This window comes from Panthera uncia (genome assembly GCF_023721935.1).
Source record: "Panthera uncia isolate 11264 chromosome A3 unlocalized genomic scaffold, Puncia_PCG_1.0 HiC_scaffold_11, whole genome shotgun sequence".
In the NCBI taxonomy this organism is placed as follows: Eukaryota; Metazoa; Chordata; class Mammalia; order Carnivora; family Felidae; genus Panthera; species Panthera uncia.
In genome coordinates, this window is record NW_026057578.1 from 83988172 (window position 1) to 84013193 (window position 25022).

Below are 25022 nucleotides of genomic sequence, written 5' to 3' on the forward strand. Positions count from 1 at the left end.
ACTCATGCCCTGCATCAGAAATCCAAAATTACCTACAACCTACCAAGTAAGAGATGCTTCCATTATTCAGGTTTCCAAATCTATATCCTTGAAGACAGTGCTTCCTTGTCTTAAAAGAGATGCCCTCATTTGGTGAGCTGGCAACAGAAGAAACTAAAGAAATCTATGATGCAGGGATTTGGACTTTCAAGCCAGGCAGCCCTCCGGGATGGTTACCCTAACAATGAGGACCTGGCTGGAGGGAAGGAGCAGGGCTGAGCACCGCGCCTTCATATTTAAGAAGGCATGAAATTATTCACCGAAGGAAATGGATGATTACCCTCCCCCCGAACTGGAAGAGGCACCACCGTAGGCTGCCTGCGTTCCCACCTGCCTTTCAGCTCTATTCACATACCCCAGAACCCCCCCCCCACACCTGTAATTATTGTTTAATTAAAGGGCCCTGTTGGTGTTTTACAACTTTTCATTTTTTAAATAAAACAAGAATTTAACTTGTGTTGAGATTTAGGCTGTCAGAAAAATCACAGTGGTAGGAATCAATCTTTGCTATTTATCTGCTTCTTTTTTTTTCTCTGAAATCTTTTGAAGGTTTCTGGAAAATTACACACAAGAGCTGCCCAGCAAGGGCAGGCATCAGAGTCTAAGAGTTTGCTAAGCAAGTCAGCTCCTGCTCTCTTTGTGTCATAAAATCAGGTCCCTTCCCCTCCCCAGTGAGGGCTCTCAGAGAGCTTGGAGTATGTGTCTACGTCACCCTGGAGGCTGGTACCTGTTGAAATTACGAGGTCTCAGAAGCCACTTTGCTTTCTGTCAGCTAGCCATCCACAACAGGGCCCGTACAGACACAATTCCATAACAGGGCCACTGACCTAAATGGCCCCACTCAGTCCCGTGGTGCGACCGTGTGGGCCTGGGGGCGAGGGGGTCTCTTCAGTCTTGACCATCTTTGCCCTGGTGAAGGGGGAGAGCAGAGGCTAAGCCCACACACCTGTCCTAAGTCAGGATGAGAGAACAGACAGCCCACGACCCTCCTGGAATCATCCAGCAATAAGCTTTGGGGAGCAGGCCCACAGGGCATGCCAGCAGACCGTGAGCTGGGACACAGGAGGGCAGGCCAGTGGCTAGAGCCCAAGGAGTCAAGGCAATTGGTACCAGAGCAAAAGAATGGAGCCGGGCTCCATTGTGGGGGCTCTGAAACATTCCACATGCCTTCCAGCCAATGGCAGAGCCTGCTCCTTAGCACCCAAGAGGGTTCTTCATTTTGGCACTTGGTAAAGATGCAAAAGAACTGGTTTAGAATAAGTGGCTAATTTCGTGAATGAAGCAAATACCATTTACTAAACAGTGCAAATGTGTACGTGTTTGTATACTATATACTGATACATATTCAACAGGTTCTGTAGGGCCATCCTCACGTATGTTGTCAGTCCCTCCTCAACAAGGTAACGGAGTGAAACTGCAAGTCAAGACTATAAAGGGAAGGCGGGCCCTGCTGTGGTCCATTCCAGTTTTGCAACATTAAAATTGTGGGCATATAAATGTCTGTAAGTGGTTTGTATGTGGGAGGTCCCGGCTAAGGTCTTCGCTGAGTTTCCATTTTCCTCACCTGCAAAAAGGGAGTAACAATTCCTACAAGACTGCTCTCACAAGGCGCATTTAATTAAATGAGATAATACATACATCCGCTTTACATAGCACCAGCAACACATGCAGCACACAATAATGGTCAGCCATTGTTAGTAAAATCAGGGCTGAACTTGTCCATGAAAATGTAAACGTTTCCGAAGGGTGACCCTGTAAAGTGTCATCCTGAAAGAACCGGACAGCATTGCGGCAGGCCTCCACCTGGGCCTTTGACCCCCAATCTCTCCCTCCTTGAGGCCATACTCTAGAATGTCGAAAGCACTTCCTTCCCAAGAAACAAATCCAATAACGGTGCACCGGAGTCCCCTTGGCTCCGAATAGAAGCCATGCTCCTCTGCTCAGCTTGCACAGCCTCTCACAGTGACGTCCCCACTTCCCTTCCACTCCTACCCAATGCCTTTCTCTGCAAGAATGCCAGCTTCTCCTCCACCCTGCAGGCCCAGAGCTCAGTGCCACCTCCCCTCGGAAGTAGTACCTCCCAAGCACTCGGTTCTTAGCACTTGCTGAAAGCAATAGACTGCTGGTTACACCTGTGAAGTGTGGAACCAAACATCCCAGGTTCAATTCCGCTTTCTTCCTGTGACGTAGCGAAGTTTCTTTACCTGTCCTCGCCTTAGTATTTCTATCTATAAGATGTGAGAAATAATATTATTAAATTCATTTGGTTGTTAATGAGAATTAAGTGAGGTAACATACAGAAAGCCTGTTAGTGCATACAGTTAGTCCCTGACACATAGTAAGTCCTCAGTTAATATTACCTGCGCTTATAGTAATTATCATCATCATCATCATTCCACAAGAATGCAAATTCTTTTTTTTTAATGGTTATTTATTTATTTTGAGGGAGAGAGAGAGAGAGCAGGGGAGGGTCATAGAAAGGGAGAAAGAGAATCCCAAGCAGGCTCCACACTATGGGCACAGAGCAGATGAACCGTAAGATCATGACCTGAGCCAAAATCAAGAGTTGGATGCTTAATCAACTGAGCCACCCAGGTGTCCCCAAAATGTAAATTCTATAAGAATAGAGACTGTCTATATCGTTCACTGCCTGACACATGAAAGGTGCTCAGTGTACAGCTATTGAATAACACCCAGCCCCCGGCATGTGGTTCACTGTTTCTACAACTCCCTCAGCAGACTATGAGCGCCTTGGTTCTGTCTAATCAATCCTGCATCTCTGAGGTCTGCTCAGTGGGCACAGAACAGATCCTCAATAAACGTTTGCTGAATGAGGATGCGAAGGAACTCTGAGGTTACATGTGCATACTATATCCCAGGAAAACATTGGCTCCAGGTCTAGGTTTATCAAAAATTCATACCCTAAGTTTGACAGTGACCCTTTTGCACTCGGTATATATGTAATGGTTGCGGGAAGATCTTGAAAAGCAGGCAGTGCATTTGGGGGCTGCTTCTGGGTCTGTCTCCAGAGCAGGACAAAGTGCCTCCAGGAGCTCCTGGCCCTGTGCATGCTCACTCCCCCCCCTGCACCTTGCCCCCTCCTGAGCCCCACAGCTGTGCTCCTCCACAGCTGGGGAGAGCTGTGCCTGGTAAGGGGCAGACCAAGCCTGGCTGGAGGGAAGCCAAACATAGGTGGCTTCCTGGTCTCAATCCAGGAAGTCTTCCCCCAGTATGGAAGCCTCCTCTCTTTCCTGGTGGGCCGGGTCTTTCTCCCTCCCTGCTTCACAGGAAACCTTCTCCTTCTTCCAGAAGGAAGTATAAACATTTCCCCACAGTATCTGAGCTTTTCTGCTTCGGTTCTTCTATGTAAAGTGAAAAGAAAATCAGGAGGGTGGAGAGATTGAGTATAATGTGAATAAATGCAGTCTTTGCTAAATTATAACTCAATACCAAAAGACTGCTGTTTTATGAGACTTTCAGTAACCAAAACTATTTATTATCCTAAGTGCAAGCAGATTTATGATCTGAAACGCCCACCACGTTTGCTGTTCTGAGGAACTGGAGGGAGGGCGAGGTACAGTGCAGGGTTTGACATGATAGCCTTCATGCCAGCTGTGCGGCTGTGTCTACCGGCCCCTGAGGTAGCTCATCTGTCTTCCCGTCAGTGCAGTGGGGCAGCTGAGGGTTAGTATCTCCATTTATGGGTGTGGAACATAGAGACTGAGAGGTTAAGAGAGTTGTTCTTGACTAACAGTAAGTTTGGGAAACACACATGTGTCTCGCCGAGAGCATCCCTCTTGCTCATGCATAAGTGTTGTGGGTCCAGCAGCATCCTCCGTACCATGGCCATGTCCCTCCTCCGGCCCCTGTGCTCTCTCCCCACCCACTGCCCAGCCCTGCACCTGCACCTGCGAGGGTGCACCTCCCTCAGGGGCCATCCGGCATTCCCAAGCCTTGGCTGGGCGGGGCCAGGGTGTTTAGTTCCCTGGCTTTTTGGTCAAAGACATTCCAGGGAGTAAGAGCTACCTTTAAACGGCTTCCAGTAGCCCCCGCCAAGTGCTCAGAGTGGGAGTGAGTCAAGTCCCAACTCTGCCATTAACCTGCTGTGCTGCCCTGAATAGGCCACCCAACCTCGCTCCTCATAAATGGGCTAGGGGGTGGGGGGCAGCTTGGAGAATCTGGTCATGCTGTGTGCAGTCTCCCCCTGAAAACACAGGCCCTGGAGATCATGAGTGTAATTTCGAGAGGGTCACAAGCTTCCATCCCCTTGAGCCCCTCTGTGTACCCCATAGGTCCACTGGCCCTGGGTAAGAACCTCTGGGCCAGTGAACTTGGGCACCAAAGCATCCACCTGGAGCCCCAAGTACAGATTTTTAAAGAACAACTTCAGTAGTTTATCTTCTTACTACAAGTTGTTTAAAAAAAAAGAAAACGAGGGGCGCCTGGGTGGCTCAGTCGGTTAAGTGTCTGACTTCAGCTCAGGTCATGATCTCGCGGTCCGTGAGTTCGAGCCCCGCGTCGGGCTCTGTGCTGACAGCTCAGAGCCTGGAGCCTGTTTCGGATTCTGTGTCTCCCTCTCTCTCTGACCCTCCCCCCCCCCCATTCATGCTCTGTCTCTCTCTGTCTCAAAAATAAATAAACGTTAAAAAAAAAATAAAAAAAAAAAAAGAAAAAGAAAACGATTGGGACACCTGGAAGGCTCAGTCAGTTAAGCATCCGACTTCGGCTCAGGTCATGATCTCACAGTTCGGGAGTTCAAGCTCCAAGTCAGGCTCTGCTGATGACTCAGAGCCTGGAACCGGCTTCAGATTCTGTGTTTCCCTCTCTCTCTCTGCCCTTCCATCCCCCTCAAAAGTAATGAACATGAAAAAAATATTTTTGTAAAAAAGAAAACGATTTACAAAAAAAGAAAATTATCATAAACCCACTGACTGCAAAACTACTATTAATAATATCCCTCAGTCTTTCTCTCTCACTAATTTATACATAAATCCACTTATGTCAGAAATGGTTTCACATGTCATTTAACTATTATTTGAAAACAGAAAACAATGTCTATACAGTAATTGGTTGCATGGGAGTTCTGTAATGTATTGTTAGCCATTCCCTAATTCAAAACAACATTTAGGTGGTTTTCCATAGCGATGCTTATGATCAGTTGTCATCATCTGTGCAAACATACCTGATTATTTTGGGGAACTAAAAGTGGAATTTCCAGCTTTACTCAGAAAGGGTACCATGACAACTAATACCTATGACAATTTGCTCCTCAACTTGCCCTCCCCCACCCTCACCCTCAAAAGTTGTGCCCCTTTTCACTCCCGCCAGCTGGAGGTGAGGGCGGGTGGAGGGGGCTTAAATCTGCTTCCTTGAACCAGCAGCCCTAGAATACTGACACCAAGTGGGATCTCTGCTAAAAGGTAACAACCATCTCAGACACAACCGTGTCTATTTGCAGTAACAACCGTGGCAGTAACAACCGTGTCTATTTGCAGGACCGGCCTAGGCACGTTTCGAAGTGGGTAAAATTTGTCTTTGGTGCCTGCCTTGCCCCCTGGCCGGAACTTGACAGCCACTTGATCTGACAGCAGCCTTGACTCAGCCACCACTCCCCTTGCCTCCCGGGTTCTCTATCAGCCGCGCCACGCCCCGTGCCTGGAATCCATCTGCCCTTTATTTCATCCTATCAGCTGGCTCTAGACTTTGCCTCCTGGATCAGTTCTGGGCATCCCTGGGAACGGGATGGGGGGAGCAGGCTGAATCCTGAGCAGAACTGTCCACAGCGCAAGGCAGGTGGTAGCAGGAACAGCAGACCCAGGGAGTAGGAGGATACCACCAGGCAGAGGGTGATGGGCCAGAGGCAAAGGCAGTCGTCGGCCACCTCAATGCCTGGTTATGTGGGCAACCGCCCACCCTGGCTTTTGCAGGATTGGTCCTTCAGAATGCTGTTCCTAGAGGGGGCACCTGGGTGGCTCAGTCAGTTGAGCGTCAGAGCCTCCGACTCTTGATTTCGGCTCAGGTCATGATCTCACCATTGGTGGGATCGAGCCACATGTCGGGCTCTGTGCTGACAGTGCGTAGCCTGCTTGGGATCTTCTCTCTCCCTCTCTCTGCCCCTCCCCTCTCACTCTCTCTGTCTCTCTCAAAATAAACAAAATTTATATTATAGATGTAGATATAGATATAGATATAGATATAGATATAGATACAGATATAGATAGATAGATTTTGATATATATATCAAAATAAACAAACATATATATAATATATATATATGTGTGTGTTCAGAGATGAGCAGGGCCTTCTGAAAAGACAAATGAAGGGCCATTTCTCGAGAGAATTGGCTATGTGGAGTGTGTTGTCCAGAATGTTCAGCAGAGTTTCAACCTTCTGTGTTTTTTGTTTTTTGTTTTTTGGTTTTTTTTGGCAAACTGTGCTCTTCTCTGGGCCTTAAGTCTGCATATCAGTGATGGGAATGCGGGAAGGGAGAGGCTACAGGTGTCTCTGGCTGCCCACATGGCCGACCCGCTGCTGACCACCCTCTTTCTTGGTCCCACAGTCGGATGGCTCCATCCTGGCAATTGCCCTGCTGATCCTGTTCCTGCTCCTGGCCCTGGCTCTCCTCTGGTGGTTCTGGCCCCTCTGCTGCACCGTGGTAAGTGCCCCAAGCTCCTCTTCCTCACCTCAGGCCTCAAGCAGAAGGTGACACAAGGTTAACAGGACCATCAGTAGGAGACGGTGACAAAAAACTACGTAAAGATTAAGGACAAATTTTGCATTGTTTATGTAATTTGTACAAAGTTGGCACAAACTAACATTGCTTGACGGAGCCGCAAGTCATTGGGAATCGGTACGGGTAGGGAGTGAGACTGCCAGCCTTTAGGTAGGGCCGCCCAGGTGGCCGCTCTGGTTCTAGTGCTCAGGAAGGACCCCCAGAATGTTGTAAATGGGGAGTGTTATTTGACATGAATCTCACACACACGCGCATGCACGCATGCACACACACGTTGAGTTGCACCTGCTAATACTCTTTCAAGACGACGCTGGCCTTAGCAGCCAGTGTGCCCATCTGCGGGAGTGCCGTTGACCTCTTTATTTTTAATAACAATGAGGGGCACCTGCCTTCATTTCATTACTTTTAGCTAACATTTATAGGACACATCTACCTCATGCCCAGACTAGTCTAACCACTTAGGCTACGAGATGGATAAAAATCTGTCCCCTCCCCATCATGCTCGTCAGGAGCCACCACATGGCCTGGGCTAGTGTCTCCCCAAATAGCTTCAGGCCTGGCATAACCTGCCATCACCTGCTGTACCCAAAGGAGGAAATGTGCCGGTTTATCAGTATTTATTCCCTGGCCTCTAGACTAGGAGAAGCCCAAACAAAATCATATCCAAATGAAGGAAAACACCGTTTGCTTTCACATGCCTACTCCCAGCCCACACTCGGCCTTTATGTAGACTCAGAGGGTGCACTGTAAGCCCAGGCGGGTTTGAAGTGAGCGCTGCTGGACTGCCCGCCATCTGCCATTCCCTGTCTCTTAGTTCTTCCCCAGAGGGTCCCTCAGGGGAGGCAGTGAGACTCTCCAGGCAAGAACTTGTCCTCATTTTCTCTCTGAGCATTCAGTCCACAGCGCGAGGAAACTCACATCTGCGTGTGGAACTGAGCTCAGCAAGGGCCCCAAACTCACAGAGCGCTGGGCTCAAAAAGGCAGGGAGAGGGCTTCGAATGACATTGGAAAGAGGTGGTGAAAGAAGGAGATGAGAAGCTTGTCCGGGATGTGGATACATGTGGCAGGGACTTCTGGAAAGAAAGAGGCTCTTGCACCAGCAGAGGCCCTGGGTGTTGAGGGAAAGAGATGACTTTCAGTAGATTGGAACGTGTGCGCAGGCAGGACCCAGGACAGACTCAAGTCTCTGGTCAGCCGGTGCAAGCCAGACCGGACTGACTGGACTGACTCACCGCGACTGTGCACACATTCTTCCAGCAGCAGCCCCAAAAGTGAAATGGTGTTTTCAATACTTAAGGCTACACAACTGTTTTGAGGATAAAAACAAAACAAAACAAAACAAAACAAAACAAAACAAAACGCCATGAGTCAGCCAGGGTGCTTTCTATGGTGATTCAAAAACAATTTTCAAGTCTGAAGTTCTAAGGAGGGAAAACCCCCCTCAGTGGGGTTCTTAAAGAAGAGGGTGGCCAGGGTCAGTGGTAGTGATGGTGGCCGGCAGTGAGCACCAGACCTTCTACTGGAGGCATCACCCTGTTCACCCAGTCCCTTGCATTCTTAAAAACAGTTAGTCCTGGGTGGGGATAGCTGGGAACAACAGAACAGCTAGCAGTCCTCCATCACGTATTAGCTGTGTGATCTGGGGCAAGTTACCTAACCTCTCTGAACTTGTTTCCTCATTGTATAATGAAGAGGATAAGAGCATCTCCTCCTCATAAGGAGATGGTGAAGATTAAAGGAGTCATATATACACTGCTTAGAACAGTACCTTTGCACATAGTAAATGCTGTGTATTATTATCACTATTAAAAAATATTTACTACAATAGGAATATACTACTGTACGTCATGGCATTCCATTCATATTGGTGCAAAATGTCTCTTTCTGACATATAACATTGCATAAGTTTGGGGCGCCTGGGTGGCTTGGTCGGTTGAGCGTCCGACTTTGGCTCAGGTCATGATCTCACGGTCCGTGAGTTCGAGCCCCGCGTCGGGCTGTGTGCTGACAGCTCAGAGCCTGGAGCCTGTTTCGGATTCTGAGTCTCCCTCTCTCTCTGACCCTCCCCTGTTCATGCTCTGTCTCTCTCTGTCTCAAAAATAAATAAACGTTAAAAAAATAACATTGCATAAGTTTAAGGTATCCAACATAATGATTTGATACATGCATATATTGCAAAATGTTTACTATAATAAGTCTGATCAACATCCATCACCTCACAGTGTCACAAAGTTTTTTCCTTGTGTGAGAACTTTAAGATTTACTCCCTTAGCAGTTCTTAGCAGCTGTCAAATATACCATACAGTATTGTTAACTACGGTCACCATACTGTACCTTACATCCCCAGATTTTATTTATCTTAAACGTGGAGGTTTGTACCTTTTGACCCCCTTCTCCCAATTCCCCCACCACCCACCCCTCCAACCCCACCTCTGGCAACCACAAATCTGATCTGTTTCTATGAGTTGGGGTTTTTTTTAGATTCCACATATAAGTGACATCACACAGTATTTGTCTTTCTTCATTTGACTTACCTCACTTAGCATAATGCCCTCAAGTTATGTCCAGGTTATGGCAAATAGCAGGAGTTCCTTCCTTTTTATGGCTGAATAATATTCCATTATATGTGTGTACTAAATTTTCTTTACCCATTCATCTATCGATGGACACTTGGGTTGTTTCCATGTCTTGGCTATTGCAAATAATGCTGCAGTGAACATGGGGGTTCAAGAAGAAGATACTTCTTCAGGATAATGATTTTATTTCCTTTGGAGATATACCCAGAAGCAGGATTGCTAGATCATATGGTAGTTCTATTTTTTATTTTTTAAGGAACCTCCATATCCAATTCACATTCTCACCAGCAGTGCACAAGGGTTCCCTTTTCTCCACATCCTCACCAGTGTTTGTTATCTTTTGTCTTTTTGATGACAGCTGACCATTCTAATTGTTGTGAGGTGATATCTCATTGTGGCTTTAATTTCCAGGGAAATGTCTCTGAAATAATGTCTTTTATTACTGGAAGCAGTGTCACCCAAGGCCAGATGTTTTGCAATATTGAAAATATTTTTCAATGAATTTATCTGGTTAAGTCCATGTTGCTTTGGAAAGCAGCCAAAATGTCTTAATGTGATCTGCTTTTGTAAGTCCCAAAGATCTCTTTACAAGGGAAGATCTTGGAGATTAATTTTCCTGTTTATGACGTGTATAAAAACTGCCCTCACCCCTATTTCTGAAAGCTGGCCAGGGCTCTGATGCTTGGTGTGCCCCCAGAAACTACTTGTTGACCAGTGGCTTTCTTGAAGAGTGATGAGATACGAGGCGACAAGATGAAGTCATGTGTTTTCCAACGGGAGTACACAGGAAGAGGGCAAACATCACCTCCCACCCCATTCCAGGATCCTGGTTCAGAAGATGCAGGAAGTTTCTCTCCCTTGAAGGATAACACCTCTAGCCACAGCTCTGGGACTAGCAGAGAGCATCCTTGTAAATGACAGTCCTGAAAGCTTCCTCTGTCATTCTCCCTGCCTTGTCCCAAGGAAATGCAGGAAATGCCCCCTGACCAGGTACTAAAGCAGCATCGTGATGATGGGAAACAGCCAGGGAGCAGAAGGGTCTTGCGAAATGTGGAGTACAAGAGGTTTGTCTCTGTTGCAAAGTTTTCTCCAGGAGTGATATGCAAAACATTTAACAACCTGCAAGGCTCTCCACCCCAACTGAGCCAAATATCAACCCTTTAGTGGCTGGATATGGGGCAGGGGTGGGGGGCAGTCCACAAAATCCTGGAGGGTTGCTGGGGGTAGAAGGGCAGGCATTCAGATTGCTATTTACTGATTATAAGGAGCATTTTAAAATGTAATGACCAGTATGAGCAGACCAGACACAGTGGTTACTATCAGTCCTGCCCTCTGCCTCAGCATCCTTGCTTCTTGCTGGCCTTGTCTGGCAGAAGAAATCGGAGGGTGACCTGTGCTGCCTATTGCATTTTGTCTTTCTTAAAGGACCCCATTCCCTCTGGGCTCTTACCCTCCAGCTGAATGGAACCTGGGGTGACTTACTGCCCACATAGCATAGTATTGTCTATCCATCACAACTGATGGGAAGAGACAGGTAATTGGCCCGATAGATCCTGAATCAAAACTTTTTAGTGTTTCCTGAATCGGCCCTCAGGATCCCCAGGTAAACCTTTGGCTTCTAAGATTTCTACAATGATTCACTGGCACAAAAACACCCACACTGAAAGGGAAAGAGGTATTGGACTATATCACCCTGGACTTATTTGCATTTTCAAAAAGGGAATTCAAGGGTCAATACTTTACCAGAAAGAAATAAAGCTCTGCCTCAGTTCCACAAGGGGCATTGCAGAATGCCCCTTTAAATCATGTGGTGGCCACTCCATCTACTCATAAGTTTGATCCAATATTATTGAAATCTCTAAGTTGAACTTTAAAAAGAAGAAGATTAAGAAACCTAAATGAGAAGAGAATCATGAAAAAAAGAGCTGAAATATATTAGAAAAGTAAATGTTTTGAATGACTTGAATGTGTAGAGAAAAAAGGTCAACAATGAATCAGTGATATGAGAGCACTACTATTCTAGAAAATGCAGGCAGTCCTGCATTTCATAAATTACATGAATGTTGCAATGTAATGTTTTATATGTATCAAATTACATAACAAAAGACATTTATGGCAGTTTCTTAAATAAAATCGTAGAAATGTGCCCACTTTCTTGGGAGGTTAATGGTATATCAGGAATCCCAAGTAAAAAGATCTTGCTGTATTTTGCCAGATAAAAAATTCTGGTGAGGCAGCTGGCTGATTCAGTCGGTAGAGGATGTGACTCTTGATCTCAGGGCTGTTATTCTGAGCCTCCTGTTGGGTGTAGACATTACTTAAAAATAAAAATCTTAAAGGGGCACCTAGGTGGCTCAGTCGGTTGAGCATCTGACTTTTGATTTCAGCTCAGGTCATGATCTCACAGTTCATGGAATCAGGCCCCTTGTCAGGCTCTGTGCTGACAGCGTGGAGCCTGCTTGGGATTCTCTCTCTCCCTCTCTCTCTCTCTCTCTCTCCCTGCCCTCCCCCACTCGTGCTCACTCTCACACACTCTCTCTCAAAATAAATAATAGACATTTTTAAAAAAATAAAATAAAAAAATAAAATCTTAGGGGTGCCTGAGTGGCTAGTCGGTTGAGCATCCAACCCTTGATTTTGACTCCGGTCATGATCGTGCCATTCGTGAGATCAAGCCTCACTTCAGGCTCCGCACTGACAGTGCAGGGCCTGCTTGGGATTCTCTCCCTCTCTCTCTCTGCCCTCCCCCCATTTATGCATGCTCTCTCTCTCTCAAAATAAATAAACTTTAAAAAAATAATAAAATCTTTTTAAAAAATTCTGGAGATTGGTTGCATAACAATGTGAATATACTTAACACTACTAGACTGTACACTTAAAAATGGTTAAAAGGGGCGCCTGGGTGGCTCAGTCGGTTGAGCGCACGACTTTGGCTCAGGTCATGATCTCGCGGTCCGTGAGTTCAAGCCCCGCGTCGGCCTCTGTGCTGACAGCTCAGAGCCCGGAGCCTGTTTCAGATTCTGTGTCTCCCTCTCTCTGACCCTCCCCCGTTCATGCTCTGTCTCTCTCTGTCTCAAAAATAAATAAACGTTAAAAATTTAAAAAAAAAAAAAAGAAAAAAATGGTTAAGATGATAAGTTTTAGGTTATGTGTTTTTTATCACAATTAGAAAGAAAAAAAAAAGAGACCCTGCTATAAAGTTACAGTTCTTCTGATCTTCTGAAATCCAACTAATTAAATGATGCTCTTTAGGTGAAATCAAATCATTATATTTCTGTTCATATAAAGGCAAATATTTTTATTCAGTTTGTTGAGATAGGATAGTGTGCATGCATCCAGAGTTTTTCCCTATATAAGCAAAATTCTGCTCTGTTTTGTTTTGTTTGTAATGGCTTCGTAGGTATCTTATGAACAGTTTTTAAAGCACTGTAAAAAAGATCACGTCTCATTCACTTTATTAAATTTCAAGGACAGTTTAACAAATTAAGTCCCTTCGACATCCCCAATGACAACTTGCAAGGGACAAAAATTAATCAAGAACTTGATATGCCTTATTGAAATAAAGTCTTCAAATAATGCTTTCCACACCTTAAAGCATAATATTTAATTTGTAGGGCCAGGCAGCCAAGCTTAACATCAGCAAAGGGATTTACTGATAGTCTGTTTAATAGAAACCTGACTGGTGCAAACAGCTCCTTAGCCAAGCATCTTGAGCCTAGACTCATCCTGCTCTTTAGGTCCCTTTCCAGCCTCCACCCATTTCCATCTGGACACTCCTCACTCTGCAGCTTACAAGATTATTTCTCACTAGCATACAGAACTCTGCCATGGCCTGTCCTCACCCCTGCAGCTCTACACCACACACCGCATACACCCAGTCTGTTCCCATCTCTACCTTGCTTTGTGGCTTCCCTCATCCCTGCCAGGCTGGCCTTGTGACTTGCCTTATAACCCAGCCACTGCCATCCTCATGCTTGCTGGGTGAAATGAAAAGAGGTGAGCTGTCATTAAAGACAACTGGGTTCCAGTAGATATCTGCCTCTTCACTCACAGGATTGGGCAAATCCTTCCACCTTAACTTCCCCACTTGGAAAATTTAAAAACTGGAACCATATCGTCTCTAAAGTTGCTTCTTTATATTCTTACCTCCTATAAGTAAATCTATTCCTCCCTTTCGAGATTCCCTGGCCTGTGGTTCTCAAAACTGGGTACACATCAAAATGACCAGAGGATCATATGATGTAAGTAATCAGGGACAGCATGTCCAAATGTCCATGGAACAATAGTACCTACAAGATGTGAACAGGTATGCTTCAGAACAGGAGTATTTAGACAATGAGTTTGAAAGACACTATTAAACTAAATTGAATAACTGACTTCACTGCAGGACTTCTCAGAATGTTTCATAAGATAATTTGAGCTGTGAATCCCCAAACTTATTTTGATGCTGGAACCCTTCCTTAGCCTATCCCTATCCCCCCACCCTTCCAAATACCTATTAACATACAGACACCTGGAAGGGCACTAGTATTCTACCAAACGCTGTTTGGGTAACATAGTCCCAGAGAATGCTCAAACAGTGGAAAGAACAGCTTCCTGAGTTCTGAGGGGCTGCCTCCTTCCTGGCCTGCTCAGAGGCTGCATCGAAGCCAACAAGCTTGACATGCTACGAACATCATTATGCCTTCCTGTTCCCTATGTGCCCTGCTCAGATCCTATAGGCACTACTCATGGCTGGAATCACCTTGCATGTAACCCAGGCAGACCAGACACTCCTTCTCCAAGCCTCAGGGAATCTGAATTCATGGATTTCTTTGAACTGTTTCACTTAATAGAGTTTTGTGGTGATGGGGACATATTATCTAATGGGGAATATACACAGTTATTCTTTTAAGTTACCATATAAGCCACATAGGCCTGATTGACTAATGTAAAATGCCTGCCACTCACTACTCTCATTTTAATTATCGAGACATTTGCCCTTTTAAGGCAAATTAGGCAAATAAGACCAGATGAGTCTTAAGAGAGATGAGTTGGGGGTGCCTGGGTGGCTCAGTTGGTTAAGCATCTGACTTCATCTCAGGTCATGATCTCATGGCTGGTGAGTTCAAGCCCCACATGGGACTCTGTGCTGACAGCTCAGAGCCCAGAGCCTGCTTCGGATTCTGTATCTCCCTTTCTCTCTGTCTCTGCCCCTCCCCTGCTTGCTCTCTCTCTCCCTCTCTCTCTCTCTCTCAAAAATAAATAAACATTAAGAAAAAAAATTTTTTTAAGACAGATGAGTTGGGAGGCCAAAAACATTTGAAGTTTGAGTTCCAAATGCAAAAAAAGAAAAAAGTTGACCTCATTTCTTTGAAAATTTCTTGTACTACATTCTAGATCAACACCCTTGGCATTAGCCTTTGCTAAACAACAGGGTAAAATTACTGGGTCCAGGCAGTACTTGGACAGCACTAACCCACTCCAGTCAGCTGTGAGGTTTCTATTACATTTAGGTTGTTCGTATAGTAGAAAGATTGACTTCTCTGCCATTAGCTGGAATATCCTACTTCCTCAATGTTTTCCACATCAAGTTGCTCATTTTCCCTTGTTTTTTTTTTAGTTTTAATTAGAAGAATAGTTATTATAAAGTTTGGGTATCAGAATGGAAGTCTAGAATTTAAAGCATGAGAGCAAGCATCCCCTTCTACCTGTGAAATTGAAGCCCTTGTTAGATGGCTTTCAGAGCTCGACTGGCATTTCTTGTTTACACAGCTCTGTTCTGATAGCTTCTCCTCACACAGAACATATGAGGCCATGAGACAGCAGAAGAGTTAGTGCTAAGAGATCAAGCCAGAAGTCTCAAGATAAGCAGTGTTTTAGATCTAAGGACCCAAAAATCTTTAGCCATCTACATACAATATTTATTTGAGCTAACCCCTCTAAGCATGCAAGAAGTAATCATTTGTGAAAAATAAATTACTCTCAATGGTGATATAGTGAGGACTACATAGCAAAACAAAGAAAAAAATTCCTACAAAAAATATAATAAAAGTTGTTTCAAATATATATCCAGGTTCATCAGAAAACAGAAGACATTTCCAGGGCCAAAATAAAGAAGGATCTGGAAATCAGATGGTTTGCTGACCCTATAGCAGTGGCAGTCCTAGAGGGGGAAGATTTTCTGATCTCAATAACCTAGACATTTGGTTTAATAGTGTACATAAAAGTTTGGGAGTTGGAATGGAGTCTTCTGCCTAAAGCTGGGAACTTGCATATAAGGCTAGGCCATGGGCTTGGTGCATGTGTACATGTATGTCCCTAAGAACTCAAAACCATAATCTCTCAGTTTTAGAGTTCAAATGTGTCTTACCTGTGGTTCTGTAAATTGCAAGCCAAGAAAAGTTGTCAGTTTGGAAGTACTTAGGAATCTGCAGAAGGAAATTCGAATCCTCTGTGGCATGTTGATCCCTCAATGCAATCCTCATAGGATTCCCATAGGTAAATGCAAATTACCCAGGAGCTCACAATCCCAAATTACCAAATACCCAAGGAATATTATTACTCAGATTCCTTGAGGTTTTATAATACACATGGAAAGCACAAGGACCAGACTTTAGATAAGGAAGTCAGGCCCAGGGAGTGGTTCCTTTGTCCTCTCCAGAGTTAACAATGGTTAAGTAGCAGGTACATCAAAAGTTCTCTAAATACCATCATCTCTCCTATAACATGTGTCCCTAAAAATACCACTGCATTATGGAATTTGGGCTGCATGAAAATAACAGGACTAATGGGGGAAATGAGTTCAGAGGAGAGCATTCAAACCTGTGTGGTCTAATAAAACAATACACTTCAAAAAAATGAATAATAAACCCAATAAAACTCCGCCATTTTAAGCATCTTAGATTCTTAATTTAAATTATGCTACAGTAAATATACCACTTTGCCTCGATTTGTAAAAATAAACTCCTGAAGTTTCCCGGGGCATGTGAGTATGATGTAGCACTGTGGCTTTGAGTTACGGAGGCAGAACGGAAGGAAGGACATTCTTAGGACGAAGTGTCACGACACCAGAGGTGGACGGCTGTGACTCACTGTCTTGTTATTCCTTCTGCGCCAGCTTAAAATAGGAGTCCAGCTTTTGTTGTTTTGCCAGGTTCTTCTTTTCATAACAAAAAAAGACAATTTCTGTGGTTTCCAGTCAGACCTCATGCCACGAAAGTGCTGTTCTGCTGCTCACGGTGCGATAACCTTTTCTTCAATCCATGGCACGTGCCTCAATCCTCTTTAAGGCCAATGATGGCTCCCATTGAGTTCCATTCTCCTTTCTTTTGGTTCTTCAGTGTGGCCTCTGACGAAGCTCAGTGTGGGCACTTTTACTCGTGTTGGTCACAGGATGCCCCATCTTCTCTCGTGTTACAAGCTTCTCCTCCACACGCTTAAGCCTCTCCTCCTTCATTCAATCCCTGGATTCTTATGAGCAGGACACACACTGGTTTTGAGGATGTATATTCAATGCTTTCATGAGGAAAAGCACATAAGCTCAGGAGCAAATATAACTTGCATTGAACAAGGGTAAACAGAAGTGAGAAAGCAGCCACGGTGTGTGGGGGTTTCTGTGTCCCTCCCAGGCCACTGCTGGCAGCTGGACAGCACCTTCACATTCACCCGATGCTATTCAGTGGCACCAAATATAATTCCCTCACACTTTAATATGTTTAATGTTATGTTATGCGATTTTTACCACACAAAAAAACTAATATAGGGGGGCCTGGGTGGCTCAGTCAGTTGGGCGTCCAACTTTGACTCAGGTCATTATCTCATGGTTTGTGGGTTCAAGCCCCACGTCAGGCTCTGTGCTGACAGCTCAGAGCCTGGAGCCTGCTTCGGATTCTGTATCTCCTTCTCTCTCCCCTCCCCTGCTTGTGTTCTATCTCTCAAAAATAAATAAACATTTAAAAAGCTAATATATATATTATATATAATAAAACTATAAAACTAATAAAACTATAAAAACTAATATATATATATATAAAATATTCTCTTTTGCCTCATGAAAAATCAAATTTTGAGGTACACTGATCTCATAGTTTACTGATTTTATGCCAAGTTTACCTACCACATATGAACAGATTCACATATTACATACCTGTATTGTAATAAAAGAGACTGCAATTGTCACCTTCAAATTTTCAGGAAGCCTTAATAGAAATTTAGTTTGGGACACTATGCTTGGAAAGTGGATTCTTGAACTACAGGCAAGTGAGTTTACTTGGAGGCTGGGGCTAGGGAATAGAATGGGGTATAGATGTATCCAATGAAGTACTATAATTAATATAAATCCAACCTATGACCCTAATGAGATCCTCGTGATGCATCTAAGTGTCACAACCGACTCTCAGCAGTTGGCACTGTTAGCATATTAACTGCTAAAGAAGCATTTATATGGACAGTTGAGAGACCAGTCCTGAATCTTGAATCATTCAAGTGCTTATCTGAGAGGCAAGGAAGTTTAGAATAATAAGGAATGCTTTCTTTATTTACCTTTTCCTCCGTGGGAATGCAAACCCATTCTTCCCAGAAATAGTGACTGAGTAACAAGCATTGAGCCCCATGCCAGGAGATAAAAGATGGCCAAGAACACACATGTCTTCTAGGGGCTGAGAGTCCAGTGCAGAAGAAAGATGCAAAGATGCAAACATGAACAGTTCAGTGAGTTCACTGCTGACAGTGCAGACTGTGAAAGCTAAGATCTGTGTCCTAACTCCCAGGGAACTATCTGGCTAGGATTGCTCCAGGGCCAGGTCCAAGAATCCAGGCCCTGCCAGCTCTGCAGGCAGATGAGCACAAATGCTCACTAGAGGAAGCAAGAGAGTGCCTGCAGGCAGAGCTGAGAGATTCCTCCAGAAACAGTTCCATGTCTTCCCCAATGCGCTGACAAACAGGCAATCGAGATCCCATAGTTCCTGACAATAGAACAGGGACACCATAATTGTTAGACTGAAACATTTTCGAAACCAGTGTTTTTAATCAGCCATAAGCAACTCTCAACAGGAATGTCTGACCTGAAGCAACAACATACCCCTGAATACCTAACTGAAGCTAGCATTGTTAGAAATAAGCTAATTCATAATTCTCAAAGTGTGGTCCATGGACCAGGAACATAAGCGTCATTTGAGAATTCGTTAGAAATACAAGGACCTCGCTCCAGACCAACTAATGAGAAACTACAGAATGCAGCCCAGAAATCTGTGTTTTAAGAAGCCCTCCAGGTACCTCTGACACTCAGTGAAGTTTAAAATTGAGTTCAAATTAGAGGACATGTTCCTAATTTTGTTAACAGAGTAGTATTTTTTAAGCGGTTCTCTTGAACTTGGTCTGGACAACACAACTGGTTGTGCATCAAGGAAGTGTCTCCTTTGCAACAAGAGAACCACACCTTCAGTGTAGAGGGTGTTGCGGGAGATGCTTCTCATCCAGGTTGTGTAAGGATACTGAACCCCTAAATACAGTTTATGGAGAAAGGGAACCCAAAAAGAAGTCCTCTGTTTTGTCCCACTTCTCAAGCCATAAGATGAACATCTGTCTAAAATGAGCTCATACAGCTTAGCCTACAGCCAACTGCTGCCACAGAGAGGAGTCAGAAAAGATAAAGGGGAGAAATGTGAAATGGTGGTGGGAACATAGCAGGGGACCACATGGGAATAGCCCGGCCTGGCATCCTCCTGCTTCTCATGAGCATGTTGACCTGACTCACGGCTTTAAATGGAATGTCTGGTGAGCCAGTGTGGTTCTCATCGGGTAGAAGAGAGGTGCCTGTGTGAAAAACTGCGTAGATTACATTCTGCATTCCACTACACAGGACGGTAGCAGTAAAGTTAGCAAGAGCAAACAAAGTGGCAATGATCAAAATATACAAATTAGGAGCAAAACTTGAATACTGCTAGAGGAAAAAAAAAATAAGCAAAATAAACTCACCAGGTGCTATATTTCGCCTTAACATTGTATAAAATTAATTTTCAAAGAGAGCATTACAGAGACCTAAACGGTTGAACTTGACTCATAAGACCAGAGTAAGGTTCCTAGGTATCAAACAGGACCTGGGTATATATGATCTTCCTACTGTGTTCATATCATGCCAGCTCTACCTCTTCATCATTACCATTTCCAGTAGCCAGACTCAGGGGTGTACGCAAACTTTCATTTGTTTTGACTCAATGAGAAGTTGTCAGTAAGATTTCAGTTTAGTAAGTTTCTACCTGGTCTTTTCTTTCCTTTATCCATACAACAGCCTCTGTCAAATCCAACCCTATCTCATGTCTACCTACGCAAACATGGCTAAAAGTGATAAGAGGGGAGAGGGGGAATTTCTCCCAAGTCACAGCAGAGATAGTTTCAAGAAATTCTCAGAGAGCAAAGAAACACTAACAGAATTCAGAAGTCCATATTCCATCTCATTTTTCTTATCCCCTTTACCTCAAGACAGAATTTACATCAACGCAGAAGGATTTCCAGGGCAGTTCTCCCAAGGAAGCAAATGGTCACCTTCTGCCCATTCAAAATACCCAAGCTAAAGACGGTAGTAGGTGGAGAAGTGCTGCCGGCCTCTGGAGGAAAAGCATGTCCCCAGATTTACCCCCCGTTCAGTTCTACCATGTTATTCCATAAATATGTTTATTGAATGTCCTCCTTTGAAACATTAATTAAGGAGCTCTTCAACCTACCATCTTCTATGTGTCGCCCTAATGGGGAAGGATCTGACGAGCCCACTCACAACCAAGAGGAATCTCCCAGAACCTTCTAAGCAGGGCAGTGGGCCAAATCAAGCCTTCTCTTGGCAGTGCTTAGCGCTGGTTCTAACTTGCATTCTAGTTAGAAATAAACACTTTCTAGTCACACTAGTTGGAAGCAAAGAAGTGTTGAATTAATCTGTTAATTAAAAGTGCTACAAAAGACACTGGGCTATGTGAGATCCCATAGAGGAGAGCTTGAGGGATAGCAAGCATTTAGGCTACAAGTGAGAAGCAATGGGGTGCATGGAAGAAGCAGAAAGGTGACCAAGACGCTGAAGCTCAAAAAGTGAAGGGAAGAGTGAAGAGGGGTGAAGTGGAGAGGTGGGGCCACATCACACAGGCCTTGTGGAGATGCAGTTTGAGTTTTATCCAGTGGGCCCTGGGCCACTGTGCAGCAAGGCTGTGGTGGTACCGCAGGCTCAAGAGCGACACGGTATGTTGCCCAGCTGCTCTTCTAGGCATGAGCTCTGGTCTTTCACAGGGGTGAGGTGGAGAGGGCCATTGTGCAGAGTACTCCTTTGGGGGGCCCATGTGCCGGTCTTGGCACGGGGCTTTGGCTCATTCACAGACAGCCCGTCCAGCTTCGCAGCTTGGAATAATCATGTCATGACTTCAACTTTGCCTGTCTGGACCAAGCTTTGAAACGCTCTCCTGCTGTCCTATGGCAAGCTGCTCCCTGTCCCAGGGGAGGAGGCTGGGTGGTGGTGGAGCTTGAAGCACCAGGAAGACTTCTTCCTCATTCCTGCTCAATGCAGCCAGACACCCAACCGGTAAGGCCAGATTGGAGGTGCCTAATCCTGTTTACCTGAACATGGTGGCATTTTTCCAGAAGCTCAGGTGCCCATTTACAGTGCGTAAGCATGGAATCTGGATTACAGATTAATACTTAATAAATTTTGTATCTTGGCATTGTTTTGTAGGTCCCCCTTCGGACATTCAATAGTGAATGTAGATGTAGAATTCAATAAATACTCAGTAAGTGACACTGAATGGCAACCGCAGTTGGGTTGGTCTGAGTGATAGGCCACGTGGTGCTGCACTTCCTGGCTGATGTCATGTGCCTACACATATGTGGTGAAACATACTGATGCTCACCACCCTGAAGTCCCTGGTCACTCTCAAGCCCCCTGACCACTTTCTGAACACCAGCCTCCTGTGTTACTCATTTTATGAAGCTCTGGCTTGGAAACCACCACACATAGTCATTTAGTATACGCAGGGAGTCAAGTGAAACCTTCCTTAAAGGGGTAATAAAGGAGAGACAGAGAAAGGAGAAAGGAAAGAAAGGAAAAGGAGAATAATAATGCACACACCATTTACTGAACACCCACTCTATACCAGATGTTTTACAAACATTATTGTTCATCATGACGCTACAAGGTCACATTATTCCCATCTAACAGATTAGGAGAGTAGAGCTCGGGGAGGTTCAAGGATTTGTCGAATCTTCACAATCAGAAAAAGGCAGGTCTGGGGTTCACATTGGACAACGATGCTGTGCTTCCATGCAGTGAGGGAGGAAGCTGGTAGCACTGTGAAGACAGAAGCCCAGCTGTTCTGCATGGAACCTCTCTGTATGCCCAGCATACTTGCCATGCACACTGCCCACAGCACTCTTGTCAACATCTGTCTGGGTTTCCCAAATATCCTGCTCTCCCTCTCACTCCCCTCCCAACCCTGCCCTAAGAGAAGAGATGCATTCCAGATTGCCATCCCCAGCTCCTCACTCCTCCCTCCAATTTCTGGACATTTCCTGTTTTAAAATCATCACATTTCCTGTTTTAAAATCAGTAATGGCCCTCCTCAGAGATTTCCCTTAAGGAATTCAGAGCCAGTGTTGAGTGGGTGAGCAAAATCATGGCTTCGTGCTTTCCAAAGACCTTCAGAAGGCTTCCCACAGTGGCCAGGAAGTGGGGGCAGATGAAATGGCAGCTTGAAACCCCTGGAGCCCTTAATCTCTGCCTCTTAATTAATTGAATACCATCCTTTTAGATGGCTGGAGTCTTCGTTCCCTGACTGGTGTTAATACAACGTCAAGTCAGTAGCCTGTCTCAACATACAGAGATGACATTACAGATAATGGTAGTGTGGGTGAGAGCAGTGGGGATCAGAGCCCAAATGAGGCCCCAAATAATCATCAAATCAAAGGAGACATGTGCTCGTGAGGGAAAGGTGAGGAAGACCTTGATGCCCAATAGGCAGCCAGGTCAGCAACCGGGAGAGCTCTCCAACTAGAAGATTAAGGATCTGGTTCGTCCTGTGGGCAGTGCCTGAGCATCCGGGCACAAACAGCCCTGACACGAGGACATCAAGAGATATATAATAAGTCTGTATTTACCAGAATTGCCTAAGGAAAAGACTACACGTAGGGGACTCAAAATTCTAATAAGCATGGGGGGAGAGGAGGGAGCCCCCAGGGGACATGGCCAAGTCGCTATGTAAAAGACTCTAATATAATTAACTACAGGGGCTTTCCTTTTATGCATGGGGTGAGCAAACTGGGGACAAGCAAGAGGAGAAGCTGCTCACTGTCACAAACCATCCTCCTCCCATGTGTCGATCATCCTCTCATTGATTAGAAGGGGTTCCAGATCGCTTTCCCTGCCCAGACTGTCCACATATCTCTCTTCAGCCCTGATGATGGGGAAGTTGCAGCATACAATCTTATAGCATTGTAATGTAAATCTTTGTACCCCTTAAATGTCAGGGTCCTGAGAGAAATCCCTGGTTATCCCTCCTTTGCTGCCCTCTGTCGGGAATAGATCTGACCATCACACTCTCCCTCCTGGGGCAGGTACCATTTGGGGCCGGCAACAGTTAACAAGACTGCCAGTAGTTTGAGTGTGGTCCATACCTGACCCATTTCTTCAGCATCATCTTAACTTATATTGGGTGTAGCTCTTTGTTAAATGTGTAGCAGTTTGGATGGGTAGATAGAGGATTTGATGCATGAATGACTGGATGCATAAGTGAGTGAATACATTTGCAAGATAGCAACCCTGGGATAAGAGATGAAACTTACTTGTGGAATATTTTTTCTCTGTATAAAACAGACACAATTGAAAATGGAACCCTCAGTCTGGATCATGCTCTAACTAACTGAGCTATTCTGCCCAGAAAGACACGTCATGGCATTGATTAAGCCTTTCTTGCTTGGGCCCATTGTGGTGGTAATTATGGCCATACTACCAAGGCATTTCTTGAGGACAGGCCTGTTGGAGAGCAGGTGGCCAAATATTTCCACTGACTTGTTCTCTTTTTTTTTCCCCCTTTTCAGATTATCAAGGAGGTCCCTCCACCCCCTGCTGAGGAGAGTGAGGTAAGTGACCAGAGCAGGGTGCAGCGGGATGGACAGAGTGGTAAAGTGGAGCAGAGAGTGGGCTGGGCTGGCCCAGGACTCAGGCCCCTGCAACACAGAGCTGAGTCAGGCCCAGGCTCCCATTGTATCTGAGGTAGCAGGGAGGGAAGTTTTTGGCCCTTTCCGAACCAAGGTTGAACAAACTGAACTGACCAAGGTTGAACAGAAACTGAACTGAACTGCAGCCATGGACGGAATAGTTTGGGAGCGTTTTCCACCTGCAAAGATAAAATCTGAGATGCAAATATAAATATTTTTATCAATACAATTTTTCCCTTTAAAACGGACATTTTAGGTTTCTCTTTTCCCTGCAGAGACTATGCTTCATGTATGTAGATCAGGGCAAATTTGAAACATTCTCCAAACAATTAGTGATTCTAGGAACAGCCTGATGCTGAAGTATTCCATTTTTCTTTAACACAATGCCTAAAGATTAGCCAGGCAGTAATAATAATGTAAGGGGGGGGGGGGGGGTGGTGGTGGGAGAAGATATGCTAATATCCTGGCCTTGCTCCCAAATCTTCATCATTTGAGGGGGGAAAAACATCTTAGACTCCACCATAAATGGGCCAGTAAGCAGTTCTGGTAGAAGCGTGGCCTAGGGCAGAATATGGTAGAGGCATTAAAGGCTAATGGTGAGAAGGAGAATCCCTGGGCAGGAGTACCCGGCTGGTGGCTTTTCTGATCCTCTGATCACTCTCAGAGCAACAGGCCTCCTTTGGATGCATCACTCACCAATTTAGAAACCAGGGTACAGGTCTGAAAACAGTGGGATCAAAAGACATAGGGGTGACGATTCAAGTTCACAGTCCTAAATCCCTAAGGTCTATTGTATGCAAACTGAGCACTGCCCCCTGGCCATTCCTCTAACCAATGCTTTCATCAAGTTTCCTGCATACAGAAAGAATAATGATTGAATTTAACATTCCACGAGTCTGTTATATCCCGAACCATATGCATGTAAGCCAAGGGATTTAATAGCTGCACTCAATTAAAGCACATATTGTTGGAATGTTAACTTTTTGCCCAGAAATCAAGGGAGGAAATTACATTGCTGTGCAAAGAGGGAGGATAAAACCCTCTTTACATCCACAAAAGCCTTTCTTAATCCTTCAAGAGAAAGCACCGTGGCTAGTTCCACGGGTTCCAATTTGGCTGTGTTTCTGTTATGTGCAGCTGTCTCTTATATTCCCAAAGGAAAATAGGGCAAGAGGCTTTTGCTTGATGAAGTTGCTCTGTTTGCCCCGAGGTGAAGAATGTTCCCTCCCCTTATTATGTTCAGTTAAAGGAGCTGTTGCCCTTTTTTCTGGTGCTGACTCTGCATTTGCCTTTGGAAGCAGCCACTGTGGTCGAAACACACCAGGGGACTTAGGTACAAGACCGTGGGGTGTAGTTTACCCAAAACCACCTAGTTTCATCTAATATTTCTATAGAAGTCCTACTTTTACCTGAAGAAGGCAGACCTGGCTTCTGAAACAGAAGGACAACCCTAGGATGCTTGAGATCTAAAGGGTTGTGTTAGACCTCAAGGAGCTTCTGGGCTG

General features: G+C 45.0%; 1 protein-coding gene across 1 annotated transcript in view; it reads left to right on the forward strand.

Annotated features, from left to right (window-relative positions):
• ANTXR1 (ANTXR cell adhesion molecule 1) overlaps window positions 1–25022 on the forward strand; it is a 221261-nt gene that overhangs the window by 125679 nt on the left and 70560 nt on the right. Inside the window, exons 13-14 of the mRNA XM_049651578.1 lie at window positions 6599–6694; window positions 23398–23439. Of these exons, the coding sequence (XP_049507535.1) occupies window positions 6599–6694; window positions 23398–23439 (138 nt within the window). The remainder of the gene's footprint in view (window positions 1–6598; window positions 6695–23397; window positions 23440–25022) is intronic.